At 43.5% G+C, this 18,092-nt stretch overlaps 1 protein-coding gene across 4 annotated transcripts in view; it reads right to left on the bottom strand.

Moving 5' to 3' along the window:
- Positions 1 to 1,527: 1,527 nt before the first annotated feature.
- The window catches only part of OCRL (OCRL inositol polyphosphate-5-phosphatase), a 56,426-nt gene continuing 39,861 nt past the window's right edge, over positions 1,528 to 18,092 (bottom strand). For 3 of the 4 annotated variants that reach the window (XM_061177911.1, XM_061177913.1, XM_061177914.1), the window contains 7 exons: positions 17,782 to 18,017; positions 9,741 to 9,764; positions 6,806 to 6,922; positions 5,793 to 5,877; positions 5,075 to 5,202; positions 4,208 to 4,319; positions 1,528 to 3,994 (listed from right to left, as the gene is read on the bottom strand). In XM_061177911.1, coding sequence (XP_061033894.1) covers positions 3,870 to 3,994; positions 4,208 to 4,319; positions 5,075 to 5,202; positions 5,793 to 5,877; positions 6,806 to 6,922; positions 9,741 to 9,764; positions 17,782 to 18,017 — 827 coding nt within the window. In that variant the 3' untranslated portion in view covers positions 1,528 to 3,869. The remainder of the gene's footprint in view (positions 3,995 to 4,207; positions 4,320 to 5,074; positions 5,203 to 5,792; positions 5,878 to 6,805; positions 6,923 to 9,740; positions 9,765 to 17,781; positions 18,018 to 18,092) is intronic. The other variant, XM_061177912.1, reaches the window with a different exon arrangement.

Raw genomic sequence — 18,092 nt, 5'->3', positions numbered from 1 at the left:
TCTTAAATGCACTGGGAAGTCACTGGAGGGTTTTTAAGAGGGAAGTGGTGAGACTGACGTAGCTAAGTCATATAAGATCAGTACTATGCCCACTCCATTTGACAGGCCAGGAAACTAGAAGTTAGCTAGTCCAGGATCATGCGTAAGGAGGCGGCGGCAGAACCCAGATTGAAACCAGGCCCCTCTGAGATAAAGCAATTCGGGCAAAGTGTTAACAGTTGGTGAACACAGGTTAGGGGTCTAGGGTGTTCACTGTTCCCTTCTTTCAACTTTTCTATATGTTTGAAAAATTTTGTAAAAAAATTAGAAAAAAGAACCAGGTCTAACTCCAAAGCTGAAGCTCTTTTTTCCCACTATGCCATGCCATGTCACTAACCTAAGTGACATTAAGTCACTCATTGTCCCCTCTGAGCCTGACTTTGCCCATCAGAACAAGGAGATTGGATCAGATCACCACCAAGGTTCTCTCCCTAACATTTCATGGTGATCTCGCCATGGCAGCATGTGGCTTTAGATCATTAGGCTACACTAAGAGCCAGGTCTTCAACCTGCCCTGCGGTCAGGAAGGCCCTCCCGGGTCTCCTGTAACAGCAGCCAGGGACGCGGTTTCTAACCTCTGGGAAGGCAGTCACTGAGGCTGCTCTGCCACACCGCCCGCTGCTGTGTACAAACTGCTGGCCGTCAGTCTCCGTCCACTGGGGGGAATCACTCGCAAAAGGAAACACCTTCTTCTGCCAAGGCTTCGGGTGGGGCTAGAAAAACCGTTCATGACAACACTGAATCAGCACATGCATCAGGGTCAAGTTCACAGTCAGAGGGGACTGGAAGAGGGCCCTGGCTGACAAGCAGCCTCCAGCTGAGGCCTCTTCAGTCTCGAAGGGAAAGGAATCAGAACGCCCAAATCCATACTAGAGATCGGCGGCGGCAGGGGAATAAGCACCATGCTCCAATTAGGGATCTCCTCTTAAAGTCTCAGAGTTCAGATTAGAGCCAAAAAAGAAAAAGCACAATTAAATTTATGGACTTTGTCACCCCAAGAGGTAATATAAGTTCAAAACTGATTTTTCAAAAGTTGCAAAATGAACTACGTGAAAACAGGCTCTTCGGGAGGCATGTCTACACTACGAAGGCTATGTTGCCAAGGCCAACTGGGTTCTCCCAAAATGTGGACAGCGAAGTTTGTCAGATTCCTGGGGCTGGCGCGATCATGGATCTGACCCAGTGTGACATTTATGGGCATTAAGAATCAACATCTTTTCTCCTAACAGTGTTATTTTGTTGCCTGAATCCCCAGGGTCAAAACAAGAATCCTTGGCTGGCCTCTGAAAGCACTGTGACTGCTTTATTAATCTCTGAAAATATGTGGCTTCTTCTCCTCTCCAAGGGCAAATCTACTGAGAATTCTTACGGTATTTCCCTGTAAGACAGGAAATGACAGTCCAGGCGTAGCGGTGGGGACTGCAGCAGTCAAGTGGGACCCAGTGACATAAGCCTCCCTCCTCAGTTCTTCCTAAGATCACACTTAGGTTTTTCACACAACATATATTTATTCAGAAAAAAAAATTTGCAATAAATTATAATAAAAAAGATGACATGAAATACAGAATCCCACTAGCAGCTTTGCCTAGTGACCAAGACGTTTGGGGGAAATACAACAAACAATTACAGAGAAAGAATCAGGAAACAGTGAAAGGGAGACTAATAGCAACATCACCACGTGGGGATGAACTGCTTCTTCCCTAAAACGATAGATGCAGAGTCCTTCCCTACCAGCTGGATCTAAACTCCTTACTTCAGAGGCGCTAGGAAATAGTACATGAGAGGTACTTAGGAATTAGAGGGTGGGGCTGGAGTAGGCACAGCAGGGAAGCAGATTTCTTATGTCTGCTCTATTTCTTGTCCCCCCTCCCTAGAGATTGTCTAAAACCCTCAACCCTGTGTACATCCCAGGACCAGAGCTGGAAAGAAGGTTGAGGCAGTAAAGCAACTGAGTGCATCTGCCTTCTGGAGAGTGAGCCGGATGCTGCACACAGCCCCACTAACCACATCCCTGACCACCTGAAGGCCCCAGGTGGCAGCAGACTGGGAAATGTGTCTAGGACAGGCATTTCCCTGTCTTTGTGCTACGACCTTGCCCCAGCTTCTACCATCTGCCTCTCCAGCGACCCCTTTCTGGACTAGTGGAGATGACAACACTGTTCCGCTCAGTCTGCCATTAACTAAGCTCAACACCCAGCCCCTGGCCTAACAGATCTGCAGCTATTTGGCAACCAGTAACTTGACTCCTACTTCTGTAATTCCCAATCAGGAGAGGCTTTAGCCAGAATATCACAGGATACATACCTTTTCTTCCCCCAAAGGACTCAACGCATAAGAGATGGGGGAATTGGAGAACCACTCATGGCGGTGCTTCCGCGGCTCTCTCCTTTGATGCTCTAGAAGAGTCAATGCCCAAGACCACACACAGAGCCTATACATGAGGCTCCTGGGATTTCATGTGAACATGTGACAATGAGTCAACTCAGGATGGTTTTAATGAAAGAAAACCAGGAGGAAGCTAACTGCATCAGGCAGTTTTGCAGTCAGTGGCTGGTGGCTGGTTTGCCAACCAACATAGATTAATTTTTTTTAAAAAGGGCTGCCCCGCAGGAGCTTGAGTAAATGACAAGCTCAGAGGGTTGTCTTGGGCGGGAGAGAAGGTGCTTGGTTCATCCTACTGCACAGTCTCTTTTACACAGCACTGGAGAAGGTGACTGGGAGCTAAGGGCAGCTGGTTGTAGAGCCCAGAGTCAGTCCTGATGAGGGAGCGGGTGACATCTGCCCCTGGTACTTCAGAAGACAGGAGAGGGGGGTTCTAAGGGTTATCCTCAATGCCCCTGCTGGGGGAAGGAGCAGTTTCCACAGAGAGGCCCACTTGAGGTGCAGCCTCCCTTTTTGACTGTGGTACAAGTGTTGCTCTGGAGGTGGATTTCTAAGTGGGGGATGGGCCCCACAGACACCCAGGATTGGTTCTCGTGTAAAATTTGAATAAGAACCAAAATGGATGGTAGGACGCACGACCTGTTGAGCGTGAATATTCTCACTCTTGAAACACTCAAAGTGCTTCCACTCTGACTGTGATTCTCTCACATCAGTGAGATGTCATCTCTAACAGTCCCTAACATTCTGCTACTAAGTGTGGTCTGAGACAAGAGAATATGGTTCCACCCATTGCAGATCCATAATAGGCCAATGTTAGAGAAATGTACAGATGCCATTGTAGTAGAGATGCACAAATGCATGTAACAACCACATGGAGATGGTTAACTCACTTTTGGAGGCACCCAAGGAGTCACTAGCCTCACCCAGACTTCTTTTGACATGATAGTATTAGCAGAGTAGAGAGCAAAGGGGTGATAAGGGGAGGGGGTGGGGCCAAAGTGCTTTAGACGAAGGACTACAGACAAGTCTGAGCTACAGCAAGTAGTGCTTGTAGGCCTAGAACGGGAACATCTCAGAGTTTAGGCCTCGGGTGCTAAGGACAATCATGACAGCTGGGCAGGAGGGCAACAAACACATCCCCAGGTAAAGGAGTGTAAATACAGATTTCTTTGCCTTACAAAGAGAGAACACAAAAACACCAAAATATGGTAACTTTGGCTTGGCAATATAAGTCTAAAAGTATCTTGCTGCGTAGGATATGGTAAGGGAGGGATTAGGAAACTCGCTTCCTTTCGCACTAGAAACAGAACTTTTTCATGCCAACAGCCTCAAAATTCTGCAACAGACCCTTCCTGTGGCGTATCTTTTCAAATCATTCTGAAATACTTGGTGCCCAAGATCTTCCGCCTCTAGAATCTTGGAGAGTAGTAAGAGGAAAAGGCTTATTATTAGTCTTCATCACTCCCAAGCAGAAAACTCAGAAGGAACTGGGTAGCACGCTGGCGGTCACTTGGAGTCTGTCTTGCCATAAGGTTGGGTGGAGGCCTTAGGAGGAGACTAGTGAAGAGAGTAGCTAGAGGGCGAGAGAAAGAAAAGGGGAAAACCCTTGGTCAGACACAACCTAAGCGAAGCCTCAGGGATGGGGGCTGGGAGGCCAGGGGATGACGGCAGTGGGAGGAAGTGACTGCCGCGGGCCTGGACACTAGGGAGGGAATACACGTGTGCACCGTACACGGACCGTCCCGACCAACGCCCCCGTGTGGCTGTTCTTGGGAAGTGCTCTTACCGATCATGTTGGCGCTGACGTTGTTGTACTCAGAGAATTTTAACAGTTCTCGAAGGAATGCCATCAAGTAACGAAAAACATTTCTGTGGCATCCTGGAAGCTGGGAAATCACCTGTTTTTTAAAAAAGGGGGTGGGCAGTGAGGATAACAGGTGGAGGAAGGGAGTAAGAAGAGCTCACAGCTGCCAGAAAAGTAGTTTATAATCCAACCCTTACAGGACTCCTCCTTTATTTACTCATGACCAATATAGTACCTGTCAAATGATAACTCCTGAGGCAGAATGCTCATACTGTTTGGCCCCTGTCCACTCAAATGAGCAGGTCACGCAGTTATCACACATTCGCATGCACGCCCTGCCTCAGGAGCAGATGGGTGTTAGCCTAGTCTTTTCCCATCTCCCTAGGCAGGTGGCTGTGGTTTTCTCTGCAATGCCATTTAGCATGGGTGGCAGCACCTCCCGATACTCACTAGTCTGATTCAGAGGTATTCTCAGCTATTGTGCATCAATATCATTTCAAGATTAAAAACAAACACCAAGAAGACAAAAAGAAAGGCTCACAAGTGTCACCCACCCTTCCTGGTCATGTCATCCAGAATCCCATGTACGATCTGTTTCCCTAATCTTACCCCAGGGTAGACGTATCCACCCTACTCAATAGGTCAACAGGAAAAGGGTGGCAAATATAATAGGAAATAACACAACCTAAAATTTAAGGGTCCCAACTCTCAGTGCTGGTGCCCTGCCATGAACAACAGATCCAGACCCATCCTATCACATAGCTGGCTGCCCAGCTGGTTTGGTAAAAATCAATGATTTCTCTGTGGGGGAACATGCCTCAAACACATTCTCAGAGCAATAAAATTCACCTGTCGGCAGATCCGGGGATCCTGAGCAGAGTCGAGGCATCGCTGATAGAGCTCATAACAGATGACAGGCTCTGGCAGGGCTTCCAGGAAAATGAGCAGCGCCTCAGCCACTGAGTGATTACTGCCAGCTGGATTGACTCCGTCAAGGGAAAGAGGCTCCAAGGAAAAGGCCACACTTAGACCCGATTTGCTCCCTTCCTTAAGCTCCCTCAGGGATGGTTTCCTTCCTCTTATTCAGAGCACCCTGATCCTAATTGGGGTTTGATATTTTATTGGTCCAGGTATGCTGCAGCTGAGTTGTTACAGAATTGATCAAAGACTCTTGGGAGGTTTGGCCCAACTTGAAAGTCAAGGGAATGTGGCCTGCAGAATGACAGTTCACACTAGAAACTAGTCACCAACGTTTCCCATCCTCCTCCCTGTCCTGGTGACAGGAGTGATCATTGGCTTAAAGCAGAACAGCACCATGGCTGTGGGCCCTATGTCCCATGACAACTAAAAGTCGTCATTATCTAACCCTTGATTCCTTTTAGTAAGAGTCTGATAAGGAGAGAGGTTGAAAGTTCCTGAGAGGAATTAACTGTATAGTCAATGATTACCTTATAATAAAAGAGAGCTACAAAGAAAATAAAGATGGAAAAAAAAATCAAATGTAGGTGGGAAGAAGAGTTTGGGCAAGTACACATCCAGCTTCCTAAGCCTTTGTCGAAAAGGATACGGATTGTCTTGGGAATGCTGGTATCCAGACAATCAATGATCTGCTGTAACTCCTCCTGCATTCCAGGGGTTTGGAACAGGTCCTCCTACCAAAGAGGTCACAATGAATGGAACATGGCAAAATGATCAGCACTAAGGTTCTGACGATCACCCAGGGCTCAGGAGAGCAGCAGGAAGCAAAGGGCAGGGTGAGGTGCATATTCGTGATTAGGAACACGAATATGTTCCTAATACATAAAAGGTGTGACAATGGCCCCTTTTCCCTTTATCATCTCTATAATCCGTCTGAAATTTTATTTCAAACTAGAAAATTATCTTCAAAGGTTTCAGCCTGTACCTGATATGGCAGGGGACTAGAGGACTCCATGGGGAGACCAGGTGTTCCCACTTCTAGCCTCCTGACAAGTAGAAGGCAGAGTCCAAACATGGAACCACATTCGAATACCGATACACAGAATGCTAGGGCAGGAGTAAAAGGGCATGTCCATACCAAACCTTGCCTTCAAGTTCTTCACTTTTCCATAGGTAAGACAACATTATCTTTCAATTTAGTCCCAAGAAAGTTTTCTTTTTTGGAAGAATGGGTTAGGGGTGGCAGGTATTTTAGATAGGACTGAAAAGTGAGGACCAAATTAAAGAAATGGGCTTGAAGTTTGCTTTGGACTTTGAAATCTGCAATGCCTCCATGACAGCTAAAGCAGGCGTTACAGATTCAGGTGCTCAGCAGTCCAGGGGAAAGCATGTGTAGCCAGGAGACAGGGGAGGAGTTCGGCCCTGCTCCGCCATTACTCTTATGCCGTGGTCTTAGGTAAATCACCTAGCTTGCATGCTTCAGCTCTCACATCTGTAAACGGGGATACTTCCATCTGCCCAGGCAACCTGATATGACAGTGCTGCTCTGTGGAGGTGGCTTGGGAAAGTTAAAAGCACTGTATATACTGACGTGAGGTATTATCATTTCCCACTGGACTCACACACCTTCCAAAGTTGCAGGGCAGGCCCACTCTCTCTCACCTGGTGACAGGCGTGTCTGAATAAGTGATCTACCAGGAGCCAGATCTCCTTGGGGACCTTAAGAGGTTTCTCACTGGCACCTTCATCCAAAGGAACCATCTGCAGCAGGGATTTCTCCTAATAGATAAAAAGGGGTGAGAATCAAAAGGGTCTCAATGAAAACTTCTGTGTGTAACCATCTCCCTCAAATTCTGCTTATGTGGGTATAATCTCATCTTCACCTCTTAAGACTTTTCATTTTTTCTCACTGGGACACTCCTGGTCAGAAGGCATTCGACACGGATTCCCACAGTTAAATGATCTCCTTTTCTAGATGTTTCACTTAACCGTTAAGCATTCCACTTGGGTTTATTATGTTTATCACATGGATGCATTGTGTGCTGTAAATCCTTTCAAGGGTGACACTGAGAACCAGCGATACAGTCACGGTAGAGCCCACACACCACCGGAGACTCATGGACCATTAAATTACAATTGTCAACAGAGCACTTTGAGAGAGAGCAGCATCTACTTAGGTTTTTGTTGACTTTTTTTTGTTGTTGACTTTTAACTTATTCTTCTTTCAGGTCTTACCACAAATATCAGAGCTTGCATTGTTGATTTAAATGAGGTTCTCTGGTCCTCAGGAATGAAAGACAATTCACATTAGACCTACATACATGAATATTTCAGGCTTGATAGAAGGTCTAATCTTAAGGCACTAAAACGCAAAGTCTTAAGATCCAAAAACAGTAAACTGAATACAGCATACCAAGAGCCAGAAATACCACGAAAAGTCTAGGCTCTGAGTCCAGAAGTTATTCTTTATAGTAATAGCTCAGCAAAGATTTCTTGGGGCTTTGACTCCTTTCACCTAACTTTCTACTCTATGTTAGATTCTCCTGAAAGAATCTCAGAGGAAAACCCAGAAGTGACATAAATTAGATCAGTAACTAAATCTGAACTCGAAAATGGGGAATAAATTCAATTATCTTATGTTTATATAGTCAAATATAAATTATACCAAAAAGATATCTGAAATAGTTTAAAAGGCATCTGAAGGCAGCCTTCATAAAAAATCTAGTGGAGAAAATGGTGACCAATTTTTGGCATCTTCCCCCTCCTACACCTCCGGCTTAAGGTCATATATGATATATGTTCAAATTTAGGAAATGCTGTAAATTTGATCCACAACCCTTATTTAGCCGTGTCACTTTAAGGGAAAGAAGAGAAGCATTTCATTACTTCCAGATAGTGTGTACGCTAGAACAGAGCAGAGGGTTCTTCTTGACGTTCTGTTCTTCAGTACGCACTGGTGACCTTTTAAAGACAGTGTGCGCCTTTCTAAGGGAATAAGGAAGAGAAGGCAGCATGACAGTTGGTTATCATTTAAAATCTATCTTCTTCACATTCGTTTTGCTTCCTTTCTTTCTCTCCCTGGGAATCTATCACTTGATATTCACGTTTCCTATAGTTGCCAGACCTTCTATCAGTGGCTCACCCACTAACTTCTTTCCAGTTGCAAGTAGTAAATCCAGGCATCCAGATGATATCTGAGCCAAAACACTGTCCATAATGCACTCTGCTCACTTTCTGGACCAAGTGCAACACAGGTACAGATTCCTTAGCAGACACCTTCAAACTTACCATATATAAATTATTCAGCACTGATTCATGTACTTTTAAAAAAATCTGACATCCAATTAGCACTTTTCCTGTACTAAGGCATTAAGGCAACACAAGGCACGGTTCAAGATGAAAAGACACATGGCCTGCTATTAACAGGGAAGGGCTGGGAAGCAGAGCCGTCTCAATCCTCGGTGGTTTCAAAAGGTTAATAATATGCCAGTAGGTTATATACACCATCCACTATCCATTTTCAAATTCATGTGTGATAATATGAAATGTCATACTTGTATCTCTGAAGTCTAGAGAAAGATTATGCACAAGAAACAATACTTTTTAAAAAGTCCACAAATTATCCTGAACTCTAATTTTCAAAGGGAAACCAGGCATGCTTTGTCTTCTTCTTTCAATGGGACACATTTAGTGCCTGATAAGCTCACACTCTGTAACGTTAGCGCTATTAACTGAAGCACAAAAACGGTACACCATCTCCACCAACAAACTGCATTAAACTCCACCAAATGGGGAGGTCACGTTAGATACCGTGTGAAAGTGCTTTAAGAATGTCTTTCAAGCCCATGTTTCTCTACCGGATGGCCCTGTGTGGAGCCAGGCACCCTCCAGCTTGAAGATGGAGAGGTGGCAAAGCGCCGCAGAAGGAGCGTTCGCTCGGTTCCTTCACTGGGTATTCAGAAGACCCGGCTTCTAGTCCCCTCTGCCCCATGCCCCTGATGTCAGGAGCGGTATAACTTCAGCGAGGTTTTGAACCTTCTTGGGCCTTGGTTGTCTATTAGAATGGAGAAGACACCTTACCCTGTCTGAAGGCAGGGAGCTCTACCAGATGATCCCTTATGATCTCATTCAGCTCTAGGATTCTAGTCTATGATCTATTTCTTGATCGTACCTGTGTATTCTTTCAGTAATTAATCACTATTATCACTTCCCCCAAATTACTCTTAATGCAACAGAAATTCACTTCTGCTTTTACTATCATCGGAAATGGAAAATGGCAAACGGTACCCTCCTCCATCTCACAAGCTTTCACATACATCAAGACAGCTCTTTAGTTACTTCTTATTTCAAAAATACAAATCTGGAACCTTGAGTCCTATTGCTTTTATGTACTGGGTCTCAATGACTTGACTGGTGCAGTAAAATAAATATCTTTCCTGTACTTCAGACACACTTAAAGACAGCTGGCAGGACTTTGGGGGATTCTCATGGAGTCAGAGGTGTCTGATATGGGAAAGCCTCGGGATAAATTCCAGGGACCATGGCTAAATGGTAATCAAGCACAGGGAAACACAGAACCGCCAATGGATTGCATTACCTTTTCTAGGAAGCTGTCTTCTTCCTGAGAGCAAAGCAGGAAAAGAAAGTCATTGACAGATAGAAAATGATTAGAATTAATTTACAGAATTAGAAACAGATCAGTATTATTAGAACGCACTACCTCACTAGATACATACACTTTAAACAGCTTTAAATTCTTCAAATAAATCATGATTGTTGAAAATGGAACACATTCTCATATGCAAAGCTCTCTATCATGCATATTCAAATTTTGTGCAGTATATTGAGACTATCGCTCAAGAAACATACATGTCCAGTCCTAGACTTTTGTGTCCTTTGGCAGCTGCCAGCTGAGCCAGCCAAACACCCACTGATATTTCCTTTTCCCGTGCTGCCTGGAGGCAGGCCCTACCACTGCGCTGTGTGGCACCTCGCTCACCCTGACACCACTTCAGTGGAAGAATTTGGTTGTGAGCCCGACAGCGGCCATTCAGGAGATGGTAAGCTTCTCTCCTCTCCACTGCCATGCCTCTCACCCTAGCTAGCCTCCCAAGCAGTATCTCACACTCCTTTCCATCGCCCGGTACCCTCTCCCCTCCTCAAGGGCCTCTAGAGTCCTCAAATATGGAAGTCCCTCTGAAATGCAAATTCATTTCATTTCAGACCTTTGTGGACCATAAGATCCATCATTATCCCCTACTGTGTTTTCCTATAGAGTATAAGAGAAAAAAGAGAAGCAGGGGAGAGGGAAGAAGGTACCTTTTTAATCGCCTCTGTCTTTTGTGCTATTATTACAATGTAACAACGACAACAGCGACAGTAACTACTGCCACCACTTAGGGGGCATCTGCCATGGAGCAGTAACTGCAATGGGCTCTTATACAATGTCATTTAGTCTGCACATATGCACAAAGTAGATAGTGTTCCCGTTTTACAGATGAGGAAACTGAGGCTCTGGGAGATTAAATCATTTGCCCACAGTCACACTATTATGTATTAAGTGGCAGAATCAGGATTAGAACTCAGGTCTGACTGACTCCACAGTCATTACCACTATGCTCCCTTAGATAACTCAAAACGGATAAACTGACTGCTTCTTAGACAGAGAGGCAGGGGAAAGCTTGGAGAATGTATTCTACTCCCAGCAGGCTAAAGACAGTTATAAGGCAGCAGGGTTAGTGGAAAGAGTACAGGCATGGGTGTCAGACGGTCCTGGGTACAAATCTTCATGCTACCTCTTATTATTTTGTACAGACTGCAGGCAAGTTAGTAAACTTCATAGAGCCTCAGTTTCTTCATCTCTAAAACAGGGATAATAACATTTACCTCACAGGGACAGGGAAGCAGTCTAAAGCACAGGGGGTGTGGGGCAGTGGTGGCGCAGTATGCCAGCAGCAGGCCTGGTCTCTCAAAGCTCCCTGCACCTCCCCAGCAACTCCCAACCCCGCCATGGGCCGCCAAGAACTTGGATATAAATCCCACGTCTCGGTCTGAGAGTAAAAGGAAAAATCCTGATCTTACCGTCACAGATGTGCAGGAGGTTGGAGGTGGGGAAATATGTGTTCCCTGGTACTCCAAGTAGTAAGGCTGAATGCATTTGTCCCAAATGACTGTTATATATGCTGGGTAGGGTTTTTAGTATTATTAGGTACATTATGAATTAAACATGCTTTTGTAGGTTTACCTAGACTTTTAAATACCATATATAGAATGAAATAAAAATAATCAGAGTAACAGTGCTTTAAAAAGTATACAATATTCATAGTATTGTAATTATAACACTTTTTAATGTGGAAGTTAATTCTGAGTGCCAAACACCTAATTTAACTAAATTTTCGAGCACAACCTTTTTTAAAATTTAGAACTACTTATTAACAAATAGAGAATCTGCTTGTCTGACAGACTTCTCTATTTTCCCTCCTATGAATATGTGCCACATGATATGATGAGTAAAACCAGGCAGAGTTTTTATATACTAACCTGTCAAACCAAGCCCTCTAAAAGGTTTTCTTCGGGCATTGACTATCTACCAGTGCAAGGCATTGAGCTAAATGTCTTTGAGGGGTCGGGGGGGTATGAAAAGTGAGGCTACAGAGAGGGGAAAGACATGGTCCCCGACTCAGGTTTACAGTTGAATTGGGGTAAGGATTCCCAGAATTTATGGCCTGGCACTACTGTAATTCACCAATATGAGTTCTCAATAAATGGTTAAAACAAACAAACAAACAAAAAAACAGGGGTTCAAAGTAAAGAGAGATGGCTTTCAACTGGGGCTGTCAGGGGACTTTTTCACAATGGTGATGCAACCTAACTAGCCCTTGAAAGATTCACAGGATTTTAAAGCGCAGAAATGGGGTGGGGACATTACAAGTGGGAGGGGACAGAAATAAACAAAGGTGCAGAGAAGGTAGATCAGAAGGTGAGATTAGGGAAGAGTTAGTCATCTGGTTCGTGGGGAGCAGGAGGGAATAATGAGAAAAATAGTAGGAAATAAATCTAAAAAGGTGTGTTGAAGTCAGACTTTGCTGGACCTTGAATGACAGGTAAAGCAATTTGGATTGTATTCAGCAGGCATGGGGGAGCCACATGTCTAACTTTAAGCAAGGAAGTGATAGGCCCCAAAGCTGTATTACAGAAAGATCAGTCCGACAGCCCTGAAAAGGGAAAATAGAAGGCTAGGGAAATAGACGCGAAGGGAATCGTTAAAAGGCTATCGAGGTAGGTCAAGCAGGAGAGAGCAAGCACCTCAACTAATAATGGGAACATAATATTTTTTTAAAAATGAATGGGGCTTCCTTGGTGGCGCAGTGGTTAAGAATCTGCCTGCCAATGCAGGAGACACGGGTTCGAGCCCTGGTCCGGGAAGATCCCACATGCCGCAGAGCAGCTAAGCCCTCAACTAAGTTGTGCGCCACAACTACTGAGCCTGCACTCTAGAGCCTGTGAGCCACAACTACTGAGCCTGTGTGCCACAACTACTGGAGCCTGCGTGCTTAGGGCCTATGCTCCGCAGCAAGAGAAGCCACCACCATGAGAAGCTCGCGCACTGCAATGAAGAGCAGCCCCCTGCTCGCCGCAACTAGAGAAAGCCCACGCGCAGCAACGAAGACCCAATGCAGACAAAAACAAAATAACAATTAAAAATAATATAATAAAAAATTATTTAAAGAAATGAATGGATACAAGAGAAAACTCTGAAATCAAAAGGACTTTGATACTGGTGGAGGGGCAGCAGATTTACACTGAGAGTTTACTTCTCTGGCTTCAGGCATAAAGTAGGCGTAAATTATATTTATTTCAAGTCTAGGTTCAACTCTGAAAATAGAAACACCACTTAGCTCCCACTAATAAAGAGCATTCTCTTAGGGTAGTCCTAAGGTTGCTGTTAATCACTTAGTTCAACTGACTTGCCCACTCTCTGCAAAAGGCTACGTGTTGATCACATTAAAAAAGGGAAAAGCATTCAGGAGTCCCCAGTGGGGCAACACTGGCATACTACAAATGCACTGCAAATCATTCTTCATCCCAGCATTCACCCTTAGAGGAATTTTCCCAGTAGTAAATGCAGTTAAAATCATGTAAAAAGAGTCATTTAGAGGCAGATTCAAATTTAAAAATAAAAAGCAGAAAACTGAATGGATACTGAAGTTCTAGAAAGGATTCGTTCATGTGAAATATAAAAAGAAACACAAACCATACACTTAACAGGATAAGAAATGGGTTGTTAGATCAGTAAGACAAAGTAAACACCTACTTGGAGAGATCACTGGGGACAATTAATCACCAAGTTGTTATTCGTGTTATTTCAAATTTTTGATATTGTTCTCCTAATAGACATGTCCCCACGCAAATACAGCTGGTTCCCCCATCCCTCAACTTTTTTCACCTCTGTATTTACAAGCCAAACCTTTAACTGGTGGGTTCAAGCCTGGCCTCCTCTCTACTAGTCCAGTCTACATGCAAACCAGAATGTTCCTCCAAATGTGTCCATTTACAGCCACATACAACTCATTAAAGACTTACGGTGGATCTAGATGCCCTCTGGCTCCAGTATAAACTCATCTGCTGACTTCAAGATTCTCTATCCCCTGGGACTTCCCTGGTGGTCCAGTGGGTAAGACTCTACACTCCCAACGCAGGGGGTCTGGGTTCGATCCCTGGACAGGGAATTAGATCCCGCCTGCATGCCACAACTAAGAAGCCCACATGCTGCAAGTGAAGATCCCACATGCCACAACTAAGACCCGGGGCAGCCAAAATAAATAAATAAATAATAAATAAATAAATACTAAAAAAAAGAGCAAAAGTGTTAATTTAAAAAGAAAAAAAGGGACTTCCCTGGTGGCGCAGTGGTTAAGAATCCACCTGCCAACGCAGGGGACACGGGTTCGATCCCTGGTCCGGGAAGATCCCATATGCCGCGAAGCAACTAAGCCCATGTGCCACAACTACAGAGCTTGTGCTCTAAAGCTCACGAGCCACAACTACTGAGCCTGCGTGCCACAACTACTGAAGCCTGCACACCCTACAGCCCGTGCACCGCAACTACTGAGTCCACGCACCGCAACTACTGAAGCCCACACGCCTAGAGCCCGTGCTCCACAAGAGAAGCCACTGCAGTGAGAAGCCCGTGCACCGCAACGAAGAGTAGCCCCTGCTCACCACAACTAGAGAGAGCCCGCATGCAGCAACGAAGACCCAATGCAGTCAAAAATAAAATATAATAAAATAAGTTTAAAAAATAACATAAAACAGAGTAATAACATATTTAAAAAAACCTCTCTATCCACTGCTCCCACCCTACTTAACCAGCTTCACACACCAAAACAGGCTGAATCTGAGACTGATTTTCACAGAGATTAGCTGGTCAATCAATAAGCTTTTATAGCATATAAGGGCTTGAGTAAACAGCACAGGAAAGGAATCTATTGTTGATACAAATTACAAGCTCCACAACTCTCATTCTAAGTGACTTTCCATAATATTGACTCACTAAACACACTGGACATGAGCCAATAAAGGTAGTTAATGTTTAGATTATCTGTAACCAAACTCCCTACTAACCTCGATTTAGAATTTAGCCATATTGTGCATACAAGTAAACTTTCTTAAATTATAAGAACCCACATAAACTCCATAATATTTTGCATCCAATGTATAATGAATAAATATTGACGATTATATGCTACTTAATATGCTAATTAATAAACCAGAAAAATCTATCTTAATTCTGGAAAAGAATAACGATAATTACAAACAGATTCTCCTCTGTTTGCCACCTGTGCTAATCCCAACAGTTCTAGTAGCGGCAAAGTCACTATCAGGAAGAATGAAAAGGACTTTCGCCAGTTACTTTATTCTGCATTTGGGGGGAAGAGCATGTGGCACAAGAATCTTTGTGAAAACAGTACAGGGAGAGTCAACACAGGCACTGAACTCATTTCTGGTTTCACTCAAATTTTAGAGTAAATAATACGAAAAAGGACAACAGGTATCATTATTAATAGCCTTGTCTCATGGGATTTGAAATATCATCTTGGGTCTTGGAACAAGCATGAATAAACAAACCTAAGAAAGCATTTCAGAAGGTCAAAATCAAGCCAAAACAGAGTGGGAAGGTACTACAAATGGGGTACAGATAATCTTAGATTTCTTGTTTACTGCCCCACACTAATATGGATAATTTCCTCATCAATGAGATCCAGGAATTTATTAAATGCAACAGGCTGTGAAAAGAATCAGAACCCTAAATCCTACAAAATAAAAGCTTTAACAGAATAAATGGTGACCACACACATACAATTTAAGAAGAACTCAGCAATTTTGTAATGAAAAATGATCCGGGTTCTATTTTTTAAAACTTTGAATCATGTGTGCACAAGAAGAAGAAAAAAGGCTTCCTACAGAGCCATTAACTCCACTAAAGATTTTGACTACTTCCTATTCATGGTCAAACGTGGTTGAATTACTTGATAATATTTTAAATAGAATAAACATTTTTAATGCTGGTTGAGTCTCCTTCTTGTCACTTTAATTAATATGGGACAATTGCAGTAAAGGGTAGTATAATGCGTCTGCCAACTCTGACCAAATAGTTCCAGTTTATAGGAAATAAGGTGGGAGGAGGGAGTACAAAAAGACAGGTTTAAAAATTACCAAGAGGAAACAATCAGACAAATTTAGGAAATGGCAGACCCCTGACTGGACAACTGTCCTGGACTCTTAAAAGGCAAAGTCATTAAAGAAAAATGGAAAGGACTGTTCTACTCTAAAAGAGACTGCAGAGACCTCACCAAATGTACTGCATGAACCCAGATCGGATCTTGGCTTTACAAAAGCTATGAAAGAAATTATTGGGACAACTGGAGAAATCTGAATACCGAGTAGCTAGTTTTCTTAGGTGTCATAATGGCATTGTGCTGATATAGAAGTTGTTCTTTTTCTTAAGAGAGGCAGGCCAAAGTGTTCACTGGTGAAGTGACACATCACCACTTAATTTCAAATGGTAGAGCAAAAAAAAGTATATGTCAGTATATGTGTATAAGGCATGTGGGTGTTGTTCACTGTACTGTTCTTTCAATTCTTCTGCACATTTGCCATTTTCATAACAAAAGTTGGGAAAAAGAAAGCTGGGAAATGGTGTCTGGGATGGAGGCAAGGGGTAGGAAAAAGAAAGGGAGACAACTTCATTTAGAACATATTCTAAAAGGTGAAATAATACATTCAAAAGATAGGAATATGGTGGTAGAAGAAAAAATAAGTATCATGAAAAATAACAGAATGTCAGGATATGAATTTCTGAAAAAAAAAATGGTTGTCGCTCAACCAGGGCTAATACACTCAGTCATGAGGGCTCTAGGGAAACAAGCATAATTCCAAGAAAGAATGCTGGGACTGAACTCAAGGGTTTTAATCTGCCATCTGAGTCATCGCTAAAACAATTCCATGGCAACAGCACAGATCACACTCCGACAAGCCAGCAGCCTGCCCCGGTCTAGCCCTCCCCGCTAGATGATACAATCACTGCTCCGGCTAGGCCAAAAGGATCAATGTGAATACTAATGGTAATGATAACATACGGCTGTCACGCCATCTAATTTTCTTTGGTAAAAGACCAAGAGTATAGTTTCATAGCCCAAAGAGGTCTGCACACAAATCCAACAATATTTTCACTTAGAAGAAAGGTTCTTAACAGAATGAACTTGTTACTAAATTAATTTACGTTCCTGAAGATAATAAGCATTTCCTCCATAAGGACATTGATATTATAGCTTGGTGTCGGGAAAGAGAAATCCTCCTCCTTTCTTTTCTTGAGTGAATCACATTAAACTTGTATCAAACTTCAGTGCATATTATAATCATCCAGGATGCTGATAAAATGCAGTTCCCCAGGCCTCGCACCCTGAGATTCTGATTCCGTTGCCAGAGGTGAGTGGGGGGAGGGGCCTGCACTTGTGTAAGGACCCCTGGGGGTTCTGAGGCAGGTACTCTGAGGTTCACTTATGGCCTGGGCTCCAACAAGCAGCTGAGTCTGACTTGGATTAGATATGATGATATAGTGAGGGGCTCTGGACTGGGAGTCAGAAAATCTGGGCGACAGATTTGTCACTAATTTATTCCACTTTGGGCAAGTTATTGTCTCTGTGCCTCAGTTTTCTCATATATTTAATGAGGATAATACCACTCCCCCCCCCGCCCCGTTACTGGACCTCACATACATGCTAATTTATACAAAAATGACTTGCAAGTATGAAGAGCATAACAAGTAAGCATATCTTTATATCTCAAAGATATAAATCTTTGAGAAGGGAGGCTTTAATCTAATTCAGTGAACTTCGTATTATCTCATATTCCTGACAAGAGCCAATTACATATTACCTTCTCCTCTTTCCTTTTAGGCTTAATCCAATGAAAGGCGTGTTAAAGTGACATTCTTATTCTTATTTATCACTTGCCATCCACCCCCCACTTCCCCTGCCAGCCCTGACAAAACAGGAAGCACAGAGAGAAGGAGGACATCAGTTAAGCGCTGTGAAAATTCTATCTAAAGGAGATGCATGTCTTAGGATGCCTCTTACCAAGTCTATGAGTTTGGTAACAGGAACTTCTCGGATTGGTCTTTTCATTCGGCACAAAGCCTCTAAGGATGTACCAAAACAACTTGGGAAGTAATTTCCACTGATGGTCAAGAAGTAATCTTTGCCTCGATCCAGGTGAAGGACAAGAATATCTTCAATCTTATCTTCCCCTGAGTTCAGGATGGTCACAGAGTCTTTGCTGACATACACATCAAGGGAAATGTCCACGGTCTCATCTGAAATGTAAGAGATGGTACATGATAACAGAAACTTCCAGTGGAAAAGCAAAAAGGGGATGAGAACCAACAGAA

Source organism: Eubalaena glacialis, chromosome X (assembly GCF_028564815.1).
Source record: "Eubalaena glacialis isolate mEubGla1 chromosome X, mEubGla1.1.hap2.+ XY, whole genome shotgun sequence".
In the NCBI taxonomy this organism is placed as follows: domain Eukaryota; kingdom Metazoa; phylum Chordata; class Mammalia; order Artiodactyla; family Balaenidae; genus Eubalaena; species Eubalaena glacialis.
This window is presented reverse-complemented; position numbering and strand designations above follow the sequence as displayed.